Source organism: Chaetodon trifascialis, chromosome 2 (assembly GCF_039877785.1).
Source record: "Chaetodon trifascialis isolate fChaTrf1 chromosome 2, fChaTrf1.hap1, whole genome shotgun sequence".
NCBI classification, from domain to species: domain Eukaryota; kingdom Metazoa; phylum Chordata; class Actinopteri; order Chaetodontiformes; family Chaetodontidae; genus Chaetodon; species Chaetodon trifascialis.
In genome coordinates this window covers 30,791,173-30,810,634 of record NC_092057.1, presented here as the reverse complement: position 1 = coordinate 30,810,634, position 19,462 = coordinate 30,791,173, and the positions used below count along the sequence as shown (strand labels likewise).

The following is a 19,462-nucleotide window of genomic DNA, read 5'->3' as shown; positions in this document are numbered from 1 at the left end:
CAACAAAGATGTGATTTCTGTCACATTGCAACAGTGGGTAGGAGGTCAGCACTGTCAGTCATGCTGACATGATGATCAACAGTATTATCATTTGTATGTGTCTAATATGAAAATAGTTTAACTGATTGTAAGTTTATCTCTGAGCTCTCTCTCTCTGGGTTGTTTCTACGCTCTTTCATTCACCATAAAACAGTGTCAGAGATGCTAGGGCTCCACTTGTTGTGTTCATGTCAACTATCTCTACCAGCATCAGAAACACAATGATCTATAACAGTTCTTGGTGTAGCCATGGAGCCAGTGCACATAGTTGCCATGGTAACACTGTAACCCCTTAACTTAGAACTACGATTTCAGATTAAAACACTAAAATTGATGCTGTTTGATTGTTAGCATTAGGGCTACACCTCCTTGCATCCTCTTCTTCAGCATGACTGTGAAAGACAAAATGACCCTACCTGGAGTCTACAATGACCTTTAATTCTTGAGAGTATAAAAGAAAATGTTGAACAATAATTACTGATTGATTATTGATTGATAATCATTATTGATTGATCTTGATCTTTTTCCATTAATCAATTCACCATGAATCCACAGGTTATACAGGGAAAAGCTCCATCACAGTATCTCGAGTCAATGAAGACATCTTCAAATGTCTTCTTTTTTGTTCCATTAATTACCAGTGTTGTTGCTGATTATTTTTGTCATTTGGTCTAACAGCAGACCTGTGCATGAGATTTAGGTTGAACTCAGATTGAACAAAACCACATTAGAGTAGGATTGCACATCAACTCCTCTGTGAAAAGAGATTAAAGGTGCAAAAAAAAATTAAACTGACTTTTTCTGGTAGTATTAAGAAACCTTGGGTGCATGCAATCTGTTGCCATGTCAAAGTCCGACATTTCAGTGCCCTGCACAAACAAAGATTTAAAAATGGTTTTCTGGTGTGCACTGTCAGCTACCTCAGTTTTGGTGGTGGTGACAACCTCCTGATCAGGATCCTGGTCCAGGTTGATAGGCTGGGTCTTCGGCACAGACTGCTGAGCCACTCGATCTCGGTTAAGAAATCTGGTCCTGCCCTGAAGAGAGGGGCCTTGAGGAACACCAGAAGGAGAATAATCAACCACTAATTATTATAGCTAAACTCAATGTTTCTCTGTGTGGTGTTAAAATGGCAGAGTAGCACAGCTGATTAGTGAGACAGGCAACAGAGTTCAAAATGTGAGTGCAAAATTTAAGAATTCAGTGTTTCCTCTACATTCACTTACGAGTGGCAGGCCGCCATTCCTAAATCCTAGCCGCCACTCCTTCATATTTCCTTTTTTTTTTTCATTGTCACAAATACACCACCGCCACATGTCTCCACCTTCACAGCAGAGTCCGACGTCAATTACTCGCAAGAGTGCGGCCTTGAAAGTGACATCACTTCAAGCACCCAGGCACCAGGTCAGAGAGTCAGAGGAGTGTTGTCTTGGAAAATAGGGCAGCGACTTACCAGAGAAAAGGTAGACTTATTAGCTTAAGATAACTCATGTAGCAGAACTAGCATCTAACTGACCTTCTCTTACCCTCTCTGACTTCTCATGAGAAACGGAGTTGGAAACCAGTCTAACTGATTGAACTATAGACCATCTAGAATGCTCATAATGAAGTGTGATTTTGAAGAGAAACAGGATGTCCCATGTCAATGCTAATGGTCCCCCAATAGCCCTAAGGAAGTAAAGCCGGCTGGGAAGAACAAAGGCCAGGCTTCAACTGAATCCCCAAACAGAGTCTGCTGAGTAGCCAACCTTAAAATGAACTGTTTGTAAGCCAGAGGACTTTGTTTCTTGGTATACCTGACAATTGCATCTCTGTACAACTCAACAATGGACATATTCACATGGCTAAACCCATGATCTATATGATGCCCATGTTCTCTCATGTCCCATGACAAGCTGTGAATCTAACTTTGTTTTAAGATTTGCCTGAGGCTCTGCAATGGAGCCTTCCTATTATCTAAGGGTTCGTAGGGTTTGAAGTTGACTGTGCTTTATAAGACCTTTATTAAGGAACAATCATAAGGATGATAATCATTTTGGCAAATATTGTCTGCATTTCTTTATTTCGTAATTTCTTTATCTTTATTTCCTTCTTTATCTCTTTCTATTTCTTTTATTGTTGTATTAGTTATACATTGAATCATTATTCATGTTGGGATGAAACTGTACCAGGATTATCATTTAATATTGTCACCCAACCATAGGAAGTGCCTGATGCATGCTGTGAACAATGTTGAAATGTCATTGAAAATTTGTTATTGAAATTATATGTGATTGACCATAGTGAGAAGCAGATGAGCCCTTCGCGTGACTCATGTATTAATTCAGCTCCTTGAGGCTATTGCGCGTCACAGAGCGTCTCACATGTTCGACGGCCAGCCCATTAGACACGCCTCTGGAGCGAGGTTTAAATGTCTGCAGCCGCAGCATGAATTCAGTGCGTGCGCTCGTTACTCACAGTGCGTGCGTTACTCAGAGTGCGCGCGTTACTCAGAGTGCACGTTACTCCGTCTTGTCTTAGGTTATGTTTAGTTTTGTCTTTTAGTTTTGCACAGTCGTTTTTGCTCTTTAAGTTTTTCCCGTCTTCGAGCTACTCAAAAGCTATACCGAGTAGCGTGATTCATTTTTCAGAAGACGTGTTCCTATAATTTGCCGCAAATTTTCAAGTTAACCTTTTTGTTTAGCCAAACGTTTTGTTTTAACTTCAGTAAGTTTAGGCAAGTAATACTAATTTTGTAGTTTTTGCCCGACATCGAAGAGACTCTTAACTTGTACTATCAGCCTAAAATAATACGTCACGGACTCAACCGAACCAAACCCTGCAGCCAGCTGTTGATCCTTGGTCCGGATATCAACCGTCCGGAGCCGTCCCTCATCTGTAACCGACACTCTAGAACCAGTTCCAGAGACGTCACCGTCCAATATCAGCTCTCCACCTTGGTGCGCTTGGCCTTCACCAGACCATTGAGCAGATCGAGCCAAGGACGACCATCTGGGCATCTTCGAGTTAGTTCGGAGCAGAGCACCACGGGACGCCATCAGTCAAGTAGGCATGCTAAGTGGGTTTGAATAAGAGTTGGTCCGTGAGGTTAAGATACTGCCAATTTATCCAAGTTCTCTCAACTACTCGTTAATTCCCTAACTTTACGTTCGCGTCCTTATTATCCCCTTGCAACTACTTCTCACTATCGCCAATTTATTTACCATTATGTCGCCATAAGTTTCTTGTGTGTTTTGTCATATCACCTCCCATCTTGTCTTATTATTCATGATACATCACTCATTATCCATAATTCTGCTTAATAAATGATATTTTGATATAAGTCCTGGTTAGACGGTGTCCTTTTGAACTGAATATATACGATCCCTGTATCCAGAGTTCACACTTCAGGTTATCAGACTGGTTTACTGTTAGTTCATTCGTTAGTATTTATCAGCGTTATAGCAGTTAATCTCTGCAGTCCTTCTTAGCTGAGGAAGGTGGTGCCCCGTTATTTTATCAACGAATGCAACATCAAATTAAGGTAGTCCCCTAGTACACACTACACTCATAACAGATTTTACAAGTTAAATAGACATTCGAAAAATATTGATGGCCAGCTAACGTTACGTAAGATATCGGTAGCTTAAGTTAATTGGGCCTAGTGCCAACTCAGTGTCACTAATGTGAGTAAACTAATTGATAGCATTGAGCTAATATCTACACACCATGATGTAACTGCTGACTGCATTTTCGGATGAGCTTGTTCAAATATTTCTCTGAGAAAGACAGCTGATGAAGAGGACGCTAGTCAGTAGTGATGTCTCTGTCGCAAACGAAACGGCTCTTAGAGTCGCTCTTTGAAGTGAACGATCGGAGCCGGCTCCTGCCTGAGAGCCGGAGTGCGAGCCGCTTTGGGTTTTTTTTCGTTTTTTTCTTGACTTTTTTCAGCGAGCACCTGGTGGTCGGGCTTGCCAGGGAGCCCAGCCAGTCACAGCCCGAACAGACTACGTGGCACCCTATCTTCATCCTGTGGGCCCACCACCTGCAGGAGAAACCGCTGGGTTCCCGAGGGCAGTCCTCCTGGAACTGTGCGCAGAGCTGTGGCCGGCCTTAAAGCGCAACACAGCGAGGAGCCATGCGCTGCCTGTTCCCATACAGGTGCTGACCACACTGGGGTTCCTAGCAACCGGGGCATTCCAGAGGGAGCTGGCCGACCAATCGGGACTGTGCTGGTCGACCTTGAGCCGAGCCATGCCAGCCGTGTAGGACGGAATTATCCACATTTATACCATGGTCTGGGTGAATACTCGATTCTGATTGGCTGCAGGGTGTCCATTATAAAGTGTTGTAGGACACCTATAAAAAAGTTCCTGTCAAATAGCCTGATTGTTCTAAATTATTGTGCTGGCTCAAACGCTAGTTGGTAACCGTGGCAACAGATTTAGGATAGGCTTGATACACATTTAATGATAAGAGTGAATGGTGGATAATATTTCTTGCAATAAAAACAATTTAGGAAACTATCTGTGGACTTTGATTCTTTGAAACAAAATTTCGCATCATCCTCTGGACACACACAAGTGGTAAGAGGAGCACTTGCCCTCTGAAATGATACTTTGCATCATGTAACTAAGCAATCATCTCACTTCCCTCCACTGATTAGGCCGACCGAGCTGCAGGTTCTGTGGCCAGAGCCAGTTACCTCGGCAACGCATCACGAGAGATATTAAATAGTCCACTCAGCCATTTGTTGTGGAAAAACTTGCGATTTTAACAGTAAAAAAAACAACATTAACGTATTAATAATTGATTTAATATGTATTTCTTTCAATAATGGACACCTCGTCGGGCATTATCCTTTATCCCTTACATCAGCCAGTTATATCAAATTCCCATACAATGCAGCTGAACAGGTCAACATGAAAGTGCGATTTGCAGCGAGAGCCGGTTTTCCAAACATAATCGGAGCTATCAACTGCACACACATTGCTATAAAAGCACCATCACATGATGAATTTGTATATGTCAACAGGAAACATTTTCATTCGATCAATGTACAGATCATATGTGATGCGCAAATGCAATTAACCAACATTGTAGCAAGGTGGCATGGTTCAACGCACGATTCATACATTCTGAGTAACAGCATGGTTGGGAACAGACTACAAGCTGGCTCTGTGCGCGATGGGTGGCTTCTTGGTGAGCAAATTTATTCGTGTCATTGTCCTAATATTAATCCCCGTGATGCGCATTCAGCATGTGCGTCCCCAAATTCTATCCAGTCTTCACAGCATCATTACTAGTCAGTGGTTAAAGTTAGTGACTTGCTGTTTCTTGCTGGTTAAACTACAGCTTAAGATATTTCTAACTCATTTAAATGTGATTTGCGTATTTAAATAGGGGCGTGGACAGCGAGGGGTTGGGTACTCCAACATGTTGATTGGGATGTACAAAGGAAATGTGCTTGGATTCGTGCATGCGCACAGATTCATACATCTGGATATTTTTGTGCGTACGACGTTCTGGATTTGAGCGTCCGCCATGTCTCAGTAGGAAATCCACGCCAGTCTTTTTACATGAGGCCCCAGGACCTTGGAGGGCTGGCCACACAGGGCATCCCAGTCTCCAGGCTCTATTGTACCCAAGTCAGATTCCCATCTGCCTTTTACTTTAGCAGAGTTATCAACATTGAGATTACAGAGACTCTTACAGATGTAGCGGCCTCGAAATTCCCCTAATCTCGTGCTGGGGCCCTGGCGGGTCCGTGACCGGTCCCTGCTCTGCAGTAGGCGGGTTCGTGACTGTAATGAGATCCCCCGCGATGACGTCATCAGCGCGGGGCCAACTCATAACGCCCCTAAGCTCCATTTGCGGAAACTACCTGCACTCGCTCGATCAGTCCACCAGGAGGAGCAGTCATTATAATTGGTTACCGTGTCAGCTGCCGTGTCTTGTTCATTAGATCTGCACATAGCCTCCACTGCTGTAAGAAAAACTGCTTGTCTAGTAGAGCACCATGTGCAGTTTTTTAAACATAATTATGCTTAATCATCCACATTATTGTAGTGCTCGTTCACAAACTTGGATCTGCTCATCTACCAATCCTGCCTTTTCCTCCACATCTCTCTCCACCTTTGGAGAGGCTCCCAGCGCATCTCTGCGTGCCGAGTGATTTGTGCCCAGAAAATTAATCATGAATAACAGAAGTTGTGTGTCGCGTTTTTCTAGCATTCTGAACTGCTAAACAGTTAAATGTTTAATACTCTGCCTGATTCACGGAGCCACTCTGCTTTTCTGTTGGTGGGTTTCCTGTTTATAGCGCATTTTAGATTTGCGGGTCGCTACTTGATACGTTTACCAGCAATACGCAGAGTCCTGTATGTGTGTGTACTGTATATTACTGGACAGAAATCATTTACAGTGCGCTGAAGAGGGAGGGACGGGAGGATGAAATGCCAATTTCAGCCTGTGATCTGTTAATGTCTGACTGAACAGCCTCATGGAAGTGATATTTTACAGTTCTACATATTTTAATCTAACGAAATTCGTTAAAACAAGTCACTTGGTGCTTTCAAAGTCATGTCATTGAGCTGAAAGGTTCCAGATTTCGTTCGCCTTCACAGGCGGCTGCGGAGCGCAGCAGACGGCTCGCACTGCGCACTGCGATGTTTAACATCATAGGCTTAATATACTGTAGTTAATTATCACTGATCTTTTTCATCACTCTGTCTGTGTGACTGTCTGTGTTCTCCTCTCTGTGTCTCTGTCTCTTTTTTCAGACTGTTCACGCAATGAATATAAACAGTAACTATTGAAAAAAGTTATATTCGCGGGAAAACATAGTACTCAGAAGCACACCAAGAATGCATTTTTTTACGCCAGGCGTTGTGCACGCGTGTTTGATCTTAATATTGTGCCGCTGCACCTCAAATAAATGTTTTTTTGGGAAACGGAAATGTTCAACATGACTTCATCATGTTAGACCAGGCAGACAGGTTCTTACTACAACATCAACTCTCCCTCCGCAGCCAGCGAGCCTCATCCCCCGCACGGACACCTACATTCAATCATGAATAATCCTAATGGGCCAATCAGACCCATGAAAAAAAACAATGTTGTGGGGCATAAAGGGCCAATGGGCCGATGTAGATGGGCCAATCTACTTGTTTTTATTGACCAATCAGTTAACACACACACATGAAAACGGCCAATAAACAGTGAAATCAGTATCATGAGTATTTCTCAGATGATGATTTCTGTATCTATCTAATCCGTGGCATGCAATATTTCACCCCGATTTTGGATAAAGTATAAATCCAATTGTTTCATTGTTTCATATTTTGAAGTATTTCCACACAAAGCTGGTGGCAGACAGCACGTTATGCACGTAAATAAATAAATATAAAGGCGACTAAATTGACATTAGACATTGAAAAGTTTGTGATCCTTCTCTAGGCTGTGATATTTTGTTGATTCTTCATAATTTCCGAAGTAAAAAATGCATTCTTGATGTGCTTCTGAGTACAAAGAAGATGCACATGATTTAAAACGCTTCACACTTAGACATCAGAAGCAAACACAGTTTTGCATCACAGAAGTTTACATTTCAGCTGTCGTGGCCAAATCTCGTTAACTTATTAAGCTCTTCCGCACAGTGTGACATCTATTTTAATTATTAGAGAGCTGCTCTAATGGCCACTGATAGACAGTCCATCCTATTCTATAAACTGTTGGTGGTTTGTGAACTTCACTGCATTTGTGCATTTGAAGTGATTAACTCCCGGCACATTTCAGAGCTGAGTAAACCTGTAGTTTCATTGACACATCACCATGGGCGTCATGATGTTCTCCTGTCTGTCACTCTGTCAGGCATGTGTAGTGTGGAGCCGGCCGCGTTGTTGGCTGAAAAGTCATTATTTGCATTACAGTGTATCCTTTGTTCTAACTCAATGGATGGTCGCCAGCCAAACAGGCTCCCAGCCCCCACTGTCCCACAGACTAGCTATGGCCAGTAAAATAGGTGTAGGGCTGAGGGGAGCGCTTACTTCCAGTAATTAAAAATCAATTTGTGCCACAGATATTAATATTGTGTCGCTGGCTACTTTATAGACTTCACTAAATGTTTCCATTACACTTAATTACATTTATGGATAAGCCAACTTTCCCACCTCCCTCATGCATCAAAATGTATGTTATCAGTCCGACCAGGAAATCTTGCGATCGCAAAAATTAGCGCATATTCAACCAATACTAATATGACTGTCTACTGGCCGCTTCCTGGTCTATTTTTGCCGAGAGCCGCGCACCTGTTGCGGAAAACATAGACGAGCCCTGGAATCTCCAGATGACGCGCTCTGCTCCTGCAGCTCTGTCTCTGTTCCAGCGCATGTAAAGTAAAATTAGGTCATCATTTTTGTTGATAATTATCAAAAGCAAACTCTATGTAAACAGATGGAGCCTGTTTATTCTTGGAGTCACAGGCTGTTTTGTAAAGCTACATCATTTTTATGACTCAGGAATGATTTTGTAACTTTTTTTTTTCGAAGTTATGTTTTGGGCTTTTTGGGAACTGAATCTTTTCGACTGTTTCTGTAATGTGAAGTATGCTTATTATCAAATAGGAAGTGATTATATACAACTTTTTTACATGAGTTTGTTTTTTTTGATCGCAACAATCACAAAAAAATTTATACAGTATATTGTAAGAGAAAAAATTAGGAATTTCCTGTTTGCAAATCGAAAATATGCATTAAAACAGGCTGATAGAAACACACATTTATGACTTTTTTAAGACTTTGTGCGAGAAATATTTTTCTAAGTTGATTTAAATAATCAACGTAAAATAGTTGAGTAACTGTGACTGCCTAACTACAAATAAGCCTACTAAAGCAGATGAATGTAGTGGAGTAAAAATCTTTGCCCCTGAGATGTGTTCCTGTGAGGGACACGCCATCTCCTGGTGACACCCTGCAATTGAATGAAGAGGCGTGTTTATAGTGGATTCTGGGCATACCCCCAAGAGGAGGGGGGGGACTGGTAGCTGGCTGGCAGCCGGCTGGGAGCCGGCTGGGAGCTGGATGGCCTCTGGCTGGAAGGGGAATTTCGAGGCTGCTGCATCTGTATAAAGTGTCTTAGTGAAAGATTTAAGTTGCATATTGTTTACCAATGTAGGAGAAATGGCCAGTCCTCCAGAAAAATCTTTCAAATTACACAAAATGAAGCTTCGAACTTGAACAAATTTAATGAAATCCCTATTGGTGACACCATATTTGCTTTTCACTTGTTGAAATGTGAGGATTGAGCCTCCCTGAATCATGTCCCCAACAACTTTAAAGCCCTTGTGCTTCCAGCCAGCCAGGCCAGCCTGAAGGTCAGGCTGAAAGTCAGGGTTCTCATGAATAGGAGCTAACAAAGAGAAGCAGTTACTGTACCCTTCCAATTTCCTGACACCAAATGTTTAGCATATTCTTTAAAAGCACATCATCTGCTTTTATTCCTGTTGCAACCTTGCCAGGAGAGACATACAACAAATTCCACAAGGGGATCCTACCTAAAGAAGCTGATTCGCAGCTAGGGATCGACCAATTATCGGCCTAACCGATAATATCGGCCGATATTCGGCATTTTTTTCAATGATTGGCATCAGCCGTTTTTTCCACCGATAACCAATAGAATTAATCAATGTATTTTAAAATGCGCTCCTTTGACTCTGATGCAGCCGTCTCTCCACCTGAAGTCACCCCTCTTGGCTGTGTAACAATGTCCCGCCCACAGCCCTCACCAATTGGCTACATGGCACAAGTGAGTCAGTGACAGCCAATCAACACTGAAGCCTCTACATGCAGCGCCACAGACGAGGAGAAGCAGACGACTGCTCCAGTGATCCAGCAGAAATAAGGTGACAGAGTCAGTCGAAGTTGCAATAAGAACCCTCTATGATGAAGTTTTAAAAACACCACAACCTCATGATTAATTTCAGTGATAACATGCAAGCCCAGAGTTGAAATTTCATAGACCTACTTGTCTAATCACATTAAGCATACGACTTTGCAAGATAAATAATGTCACGCACCAAAAAAAAAAAAAAAAAAGACGTAACCAAGTGAACATGACCTGAAGCTCCTTACTTCACAATAATAAAAAAAGACATAACGACATACCAGTAGGTAGACTAGCAAGTATAAGGAAGGAAAACCTGCTGAATTCCGCTGTTTGGCTCTGGAGACGAAACTGTTCACAAATTCAGCAAGGCGTATTTCATGATGACCCACCGCTACGTTATAACTGCCACAACCACTTTATAGCTGTGGTCAGACGCACAATAATAATATAGGCCCTTTCGGTTACCGTTACTTTGTGGGAATAATAAATTTCCTAACGTGTCTCAGCCCGTGGGGCAGCTCCTAGTTTATCAATAAACAACACCGGATGTGATTATAGCCAATAAGTTTAACAGTACTGCATGCTAACGTGTCCTTGTTTGTTTACAATCGCCTCTCCCTCAGCACTCGGAGGAGGACGCATTTGAAGGCCGATTACGTCATAGCGCTGCGCGAAGGCTGTCCCAATTCTGAGATTCAGAATATGCCTTTATTACTCTCTCTCTCTATATATATATATATATAAATAAATATAATAATAAATAAGGAACTATCGGTGAAAAAACTCTGGGAACCCCTGAAGGTTTAATCTTTATTTATTCATTATGCTGTTTTATGTAAAAATGTAATCTGAAAAGTAACTACTAAAGTAGGGCTGGGCGATATGGCTGAAAACTCTATGGCGATATAAGTGTTTTATATTGGTCGATATCAATAATTATTGATATTTTTTATGACCTATTTAAAATAAGGACCAGGAGAAAAATACATTCAATTTAAACATTTTTATTTTAAATTGAACCTTCCTCTGATTATAATCCCCTCAGCTATCAAGGCAGAAAGGAAATGTCAACACAACCATGGAAAACACTCAAATAATAAATGTAAAATAAAGTGTAAAAATGTAAACAGAGAGAAACCTGAGAACTTTTTTCTGCAGGTTTAGTGCAGGAAGTTCACAAGCTGATTCACCTTCTGGTGAATAAAATGTTTTCAAATATGTGCAGTGTTTTGGAAACATAGCAGAAACTGAGGTGGACTTGACATCTGTAACATACAAACAAACAAACAAACAAACATGATAGTACAGTAACACTGACTGAACTATAAAACCAGCCTAGACATATGAACAACTTTAGTCACTCTTCTTACTCGAAACATACATGAACTATTCAATTATATTTTTATTGCAAGTGTGTTTAAGAAAAAAAAAAGTACGTGTAAGAGATGTTTATAACCTGGCTTCTCCACAGTGCTTAGCGGAAGCATGTCTTTGGCTATATGATATGCCGCCGCCTCCGTTACGTCTTTGTGCCTTTTAGTTGATTTGTCATCAGGCACTGAAGCAGATACCTCTGCATGGTGGTCAGCTGCTTGTGCGGTGGTGCTTCGGTTGGCAGACGTTGGCAAATACGGCTGCGCTCTAAAGAGTGAGCGCGGCTAAGGTGGTTAAATAAGTTTGTGGTATTACCGGTCTTGGTGGGGACGAAAGTCTTGCATAAGTTACAGACCACCATTGGTCTGACTACAGTCCGACTTATAAAATTCAAAAAACTCCATACTGACTAGCTGACTTTCCCTGTTCTATCGACGATTTCTTCTTAGGGCCCATCCCTATACTAAAGCTATCAAATGTAGTGAGCCAAGGCTCCTGCCACCCTCTTTATTGGTTTGCTCTTCATCATTAAGGGAAAGGGAGAGGAATCATTAATCATCACTTTTTGTTTTTAAATAATTAAACTTAAAGGCATTTCAATTAAGATTTTGTGTTTGTGTTATTTTACAAAAAGTTAAGATCTTTTTTTTCAGTGTACACAAAACAAACAAACAGTATACTGTATTCATTCTAGTCCCAGGTGTGTTAATCTAAATTTTGACTCCAAAATTTTCATTTTTACTGCAAACGAATATCGGTTCTAAATATCATCTGTCGTTTTCACTTGATTATTAATAATCGGTATCGGCCCTGAAAAATCCATATCGGTCAATCTCTATTCGCAACCAAGCCAGACAGAGTCAGGGTCACCTATGAACCATTCCAACAGAAACTTGAACTGTGCAGCCCACAGGTAAAATGAAAATGAACGTGCTGCTAATCCACCCTTTCTAACAGGTAGACAGAGAAAACTGTATCTTAACCTGGGTCTCTTTTTATGCCACGCAAATGATATAATTGCACCATTTAATTTTGAAAAAACTTTCTTTGACAGTATAAGTGGCAACATCTGAAAGAAATATAGGAGATGTGGGAGGATGTTCATTTTGATCAAATGAATGCAACCTACAAGGGATAGGGGCAGGTCACACCACCTATTAAGGTCCTGTTTTACAGTTTGTAACAGAGGAGCAATATTTAATTTATACAGATCCTTTAAGCACGGTGAGACTTTTATACCTAGGTAAAGGAATCCTGCTGGAGACCAGCGAAACGGGTGTGAGATGTTTGGGTCCAATGTTTGTGAGCAACAGAGAGGCATGGCTTCACTCTTAGAAAAAATTATATAATATACTATACTATATGAAGAGCACTCTTCAGATGGTTTCCCCTTTTTTAGTACCAGGGAGATATTAGTCTCCATGGGCTCTATTTTCGACTCCTTTTGATTTTCGTCCCATTTCAGTCTGCGCCAGCAATGCAAAAGTGTGCTGAAAGCTCGCCACCCCAGAACTGGTCAACTCTGTGCGCCAGCGTTGCACCGGCAGGTAAGTGGATTTTCGTAAACCAGCGGAGTCATGCGCTCACGTCACCAATACCTCACAGGCAGATTTCCACAGTGTCTGGCATTTCACTGCGATCAATAATTAGCAACAGCCATGATTCAATGCAACTATCTGAGTCAGCACATACAGTTAGGGCTGGGCCGATAAAATGATAGCGATATGTTTCGCGATAGACACGTCATCAATATCAATATAAAATGCGTTCGATAAAGCATTCGATTATTTTTTTTTCTTCGTCGGAAGAAACCTGAAGTTGGGAAGCGAGGCTGGTTGCATGAACAAAGGCACTCACTCTCAGGTAACTGAGCAACGTAGGAGTAATCGCTGATCAGTGAGAGAGACACGCTAACACGCCTATCATGTAACATTATCAAGTTCGGTTGCGCCATGTCGTTGTCACGTGTTTGTTGCTCTGCGAGGAGTGAGATGAGAAATAGAAAGTGAGCGCTGCAGCAAGCGAAGAAATTGTCGATAGAACAGGGAAAGTCAGCTCGCCAGTATGGAGTTTTTTGGATTTTATAAGTCGGACCGTAGTCAGACCAATGTGGTCTGTAACTTATGCAAGACTTTCATCCCCACCAAGACCGGTAATACCACAAACTTATTTAACCACCTTAGCTGCACTCACGCTTTCGAGCGCAGCCATATTCGCCAACATCCGCCAACCGCAGCACCACCGCACAAGCAGCTGACCACCATGCAGAGGTACTCTGCTTCATTGCCTGATGACAAATTATCTAAAAGGCACAAAGACGTAACGGAGGCAGCGACATATCATATAGCTAAAGACATGCTTCCGCTGAGCACTGTGGAAAAGCCAGGTTATAAACATCTCTTACATGTACTTTTTTTCTCTCAAACACACTTGCAATAAAAATATAGTTTAATAGTTCATGTATGTTTCGAGTGAGAAGAGTGACTAAAGTTGTTCATATGTCTAGGCTGGTTTTATAGTTCAGTCAATCTTACTGTACTGTCTATCATGTTTGCTTGTTTGTTTGTTTGTATGTTACAGATGTCAAGTCCACCTCAGTTTCTGCTATGTTTCCAAAACACTGCACATATTTGAAAACATTTTATTCACCAGAAGGTGAATCAGCTTGTGAACTTCCTGCACTAAACCTGCAGAAAAAAAGTTCAGGTGAAACAGGGATGTAAACTATTCAATTAACTTTGCTGTGCCAACCAGAAACAGCTGTGGCATCCTACAGAGCATATATTCTGCATCTATCTCAGAGCACTCGAGAGACAGAGAGAGGGACAGACACATGGAAAAAAGCAAGTGATGATCGTTGTCTACTATTACCCACATCATTTAATTCCAAATACAATCATAGTAATGCTTAACGTTATCTGCAAAGATGGAGTACATCATTGCTTTGAGGAGGAGGAGAAGGCCGAGAATTTACCATCTAAGGATCTCATATTTAGACATGAGTGACGCTTAACAGGATTACCCCCCCACATTCCAACTGCACAATTTCAGTGCGGGTCTGTCACTGCTCATCTTGTATTAAAGAAACCATCCTGGCTATATGTGAATAAAAATAAATAAATAAAAAAAAAAACCTGAAAGTAAACAGAGCTCCCTGAAGCTAGACTGAAAAACAATAAGACCACTGCTTTGCTAGCATTTAAAACAGAACTATGTACAAGGAACAACAAGAAAAGATAACAGTTAGACATTGGGGTCAGACTTTGGTCTATTACACCAGTGGCTCCCAACCCCTGGTCCGTGGACCGGTACCAGTCCGCAGAGTTGGTCCTGCCGGGCCGTGAAATGGCTAATAATTTTTTTTTATTGTTATGAGCCATTTCCGCTGGCCGCGGTCGGCCCCCCCGCAGCCAGCCCCCCCGCAGCCGGCCGCAGGTGTCTATGAACAGCCCTGTGATGGCTTGGCGGATCTGCTCCTGACACTGCGGTACCCGCCCAGACTAATTAGCAGTACACAGGTGCTGTGCAGGTTAGGTGCAGCGTTAGCCAACAAAGAGATGAGTGGACCTCAGCAAACCGCTACGAACCGTTTTTTCGCGGGTTGTTCGAGTAAAAGAAGCAGTGAGGAACAAGTGGAAAATGCTACCAAAAAAACAAAACAAAAAGAACTTCACTTGCAAGTACGACAACTCCTACATAAAATATGGACTTGTTGCGACGGGCGATTCGGAGGTGCAAAACCCATTGTGTGTTTTGTGTGGAGAAACGCTGGCCAACGAAGCAATGAAGCCATCCAAACTCCAAAGGCACTTAACTACAAAGCATCCTTCCCACCTGACATCACTGTCTGATGCGTTTGAGCGCTATTTCCCACCTGCAAAGGACCCAGGGAATGGCAAAGGATGGATGCGCAATCCATTTCACAATGACGATGGTCGAGACCAGCTCCCGTCAAAACAAGGGGACCAGCTGATTGAGCTCCGGAATGACGGAGGACTGAAAACACTCTTTGATTCAACATCACTGTCATCCTTCTGGATCAAAGTATCGGGAGAATACAACAAGATCAGCACTCTTGCTCTAAAGACGCTGCTTCCCATTCCCAACATCATATCTGTGTGAGGCCGGTTTTTCTGCCATGACCGCCACTAAGACCAGACTTAGAAGCAGGCTGAATGTGGGGAATACCCTGCGCGTCTCACTGTCTCCCATCAGGCCCAGGTATGATATGCTTGTGGCCAGCAAACAGGCCCAGGGGTCTCACTGACACTGGGTGCTTTTCATTACGTTGAATTGTGCCTCCTCGTCTCCTCTCTCCTTCGTCGACCCGGAAGTCGTTACCCCTCCGCCATGATGAAGGATCTTCCAATTGCTTAAATGCACCTGAAGGAGACGAGGAGAGAGGAGGCTTCTGAAGGAGATCAGAGTGAGGATACACCGGTGTAGCCTACGCGGAAGTCTTTTATTATTTAAGGGCGTGTCGTACGTGGCACATGTTTGAATCACGGCGGGAGCAGGTCTTCACAAATGTAATCTTGATTCTTGTTTCAACTGTGTCCTTTTAACAATTGTTTCTGTCACCAAGAAATTAATTAAAATTTTTGGTATATTACGTTTTTTCAAAGCGAGGCTACAATGCTGTTGGTTTAATCTACCACACAGCCGTCCTCTGTTATGCCTCTAACGGCATAAAATTGAAACTTCATCAATAGCAATCAGGAGTAGAACAGTCTGACTGCAGATCTGACCATAATATCACGTTTTACAGCTTTTACAGCTGTGCAAACGTCATCAGAAATTGACGTCGCTTCGGACTGACGCTGTGGAGCGAGGATTTTTCATTTCGGAGTTTCGTCTCCTCCGTCCTCACATCTCTTCTTCGCATCCCTCTTTCATGTCCTCGCTGGGCGGAGCTAAGACGCGAGGAGAGGAAGCGAGTGGAGGAGATGAGGAGACCAATTTATGGAATGAAAAGCACCCACTGATTTCAGTAAGTTGATGCCATAAAGTGGTCCTGTTTTTTGTTTAGTTTTGTTGTATCCTGGTTTGAACTGTATGGATGCATATTGTTAATGGAACCACAGGAAGTACAGCTGAGAGCAGCTGAGAAACTCTGATTCTGATTTCTCTGATCAGAGAAAAATAAAACAGAATAAAATAAATAAGTAAATAAGATAAACAAATTACAAAGTCAACAGTGAGCTTGTGAGCAACTGTCAATGTGTAGGCCGATGCCAAGAAAACACGCGGGGAAAAAAAGGATCCATAGCCCAGAGAACATTAACACACAGACTATGTACCCAGAATAACCATATAGCACATTCAGTAACATATAGCAAATCTCCTATTGACAACAGAAGAAGGAGGAATGAGTAAAGAAAATTAGGAGACAGTCTTGTCAGTCTCAGTGCCATATTATTAGGTTTTATGCTCACACACTCCTCTAACAATCAAACCTCATATTCCCAGAGAAGTTCAGTAGATGACCACGGTAGCATGCTGTATCTGAAATGAAGGGAAGCGCTCAGTCAGCAGGGAGCACAGGGGAAGAACCTCTGCGCTGTGACTCTTTATCCAAAAAGTCAGCCACTTCTTTAGGATGTTTAAAGGCTTTTTCTTGCCCGTTGTGTTTAATCCTGAGCAACGCTGGGTACAGCTTGGCGAAGACGATCCCTCTCTCCTTAAGCTGCTGTTTCGCCTGGTAAAATCCCTGTCGCTTCCGTACAACGGCTGCAGAGAATCCTCAAATATCATAATTGTTGCACCGTTATACATCAGGGACTGTGCTTTCCTTGCCGCTTGCATGATCCGGACTGTATCCTGAAAATTGTGGAGCTTTAGGAAAACAGCCCGGGGCCGCTGGTCGGGGGATGGATGGCGTGTGAGGGCGCGATGGCAGCGATCCACCTTAACAGACCCTCCTTTAAAGCTAACCTTCAGAAGCTCCGGCAGCCAGGTCCTAAAGAAAGCAACAGGGTTAGTGCCTTCGTTGCTTTCAACACGCATGTTGCACCGCCGGCCCGTTTTCCAAATTGTCAATCTTGTCTATTGGTGCTCTCAAGCTCAGGAAGCTTATGAATCGCTGTGGTGTCCAGGGAGTTCGAGATACAGTCTTCAGCCTCTGTAATTCATGTATCTAGTGTGGCGATTTTAGACGAGCAGGCTTCGAGTTTCTTCAGAACTGGGTCAATCTTTTAATCAAAGGAAACCTCCACGCCTTCAAGCAGTTATTCTATCCACCAAGCTATCGGCATCGACTTGGCCAAAAAGTGGCCGCATGTCGTCCACCATGTCATCTTGGCTGCTCGGAGGTGACTGATTTCCTGCTGATTTAGCGGATTTTGCAATAAGACTGAGTTTTTTCTGAGTGCTAGGCATTCTCCTACTTCTAGACTATGATGTCCGCTCACTGTGACCAGGCTTTTCTGACAAAAAATAAGCTGCGGGAGCCCAGGCAATGAGCTGCTACTCCGACATTTGCGTCACGTGACCCCCATATGTCTTGAACTTAAAAGTTGACAGACAACATTAATTACCAATAATATGTAATATTTAAAATGAACCTGAGATATATTTCACCTTCCTGAAAGTTTTTTTTTTCTCAGACAGATTTTACTTCATGTTGTATGGCCTTCAGATATGAAAAGCAGAGTGATTTTGGTAAGACCTGTTTAGATTTATTTGTCATCGATGTGAAGAAATGTATGCCAATTGTGTGTGTGTGTGTGTGTGTGTGTGTGTGTGTGTGTGTGTGTGTGTGTGTGTGTGTGTGTATACACACACACATACATACACACACACACACACACACACACACACACACACATATATATATATATATAAACACTGATACTACGGCTTCTGATCCACATTCACAGGACCTGGAACATTGTTTCCAAAAAGAGATGCTGAATTTTTTTACATGTAATTTTTAATGCTTAGAATAGCGTAAAAGAAATTCCATTGACCTCCAATGTATCGAGGTGGAGGCAGAAACGTCAGGGGTCTCAAAACCAAGCCGCAGAGAAAAGCTGTTCTTTAAGTGCGAACACACTTGTAACAGATTTCTGAGCGGAGTCGTGCTGACTAACGTCACCGTCGTAGGTGTCGGGGATACATACCGGCCAGTGAGTCCGTGTTCGGGCGGCTGAGCACACGGACCCCGGGGAAGCGGCTGCTGATGGAGCTCTCTGCTCCCCTCACTCTCTCCGCTCGATACCTGACAATCTGCAGTTCCAGCAGTTTGATTTTCCTTCGCAGGAACTCGTTCTCCTTCTGTCTCCGGGACATTTCCAGTTGAACTACCGCGTATCCATCGTCCACAACTTTACAAATTTCTGCGACGGCTGCATTAGCCAGTACCTCCATGATGGAGGCAATCTGAGAATGGAAGTCCATAGCAATCGACATTGCCATTGTCAACACTCGGCCTTTCGGACGAAGAAACGTATTTTCTCCTAAAGTCTACAGTGGCACTTCTAAAAACGTCGCCGTGCTATCTGAAACGCATAACTACGTTTGTAGTGCGTGGTCCACAGCTGTGTAGTCTTTATTGATTAGGACGAGTCAAGATGCAGTCTCGCGGATTACACGACACACCCACTGTACTATCTAACACACCCACTTCTTCACACGACACACCCCCTCTGAAACGCTGTCCTAACCCAACCAGTCAGTGGTTGTGTACTAGGCGTGTCCTGTAGCTGCTGCAGATAGAGTTTTTTGGTTTTTGTTTTTTTTGGTTGTTGTTCAATTGTAAATCTTTATTAGGGAAATAGTACAGTGCAATACAATACAATACAATACAGTGTAAGAACAACCGCCAGGGGGCTACAAACATTCAGAGGCAGTACTCCAGAACATCATACCACACAAATAAATTAAAAATAGCACATAAATCAAAAGTCTTAATGGCTTGCATATTAGTGGAATATTTAATAGTTTCAATATATTGTTTGACCTCATTAACAAAGTCAGAAAAGAGTAGTTTTTGATTCATGAATCGACATTTGTGGACATGACATTTGGTTAAATATATAAGAAGATTAATTATATATATGTATATCATACATATGATATACATATCATATATATATATATATATATATATATATATATATATATATATATATATATATATATATATATATATATATATATATATATATATATATATATATATATA

The 19,462-nt window shown here is 42.2% G+C and overlaps 1 protein-coding gene across 2 annotated transcripts in view; it reads right to left on the bottom strand.

Moving 5' to 3' along the window:
* The window catches only part of LOC139340585 (uncharacterized), a 63,261-nt gene extending 44,342 nt beyond the window's left edge, over positions 1-18,919 (bottom strand). Inside the window, exons 1-2 of one of the 2 annotated variants that reach the window (XM_070976504.1) lie at positions 18,399-18,919; positions 960-1,090 (exon numbers count right to left, since the gene is read on the bottom strand). In XM_070976504.1, coding sequence (XP_070832605.1) covers positions 960-1,090; positions 18,399-18,693 — 426 coding nt within the window. In that variant the 5' untranslated portion in view covers positions 18,694-18,919. The remainder of the gene's footprint in view (positions 1-959; positions 1,091-18,398) is intronic. The other variant, XM_070976497.1, reaches the window with a different exon arrangement.
* Between the last annotated feature and the right edge of the window lie 543 nt (positions 18,920-19,462).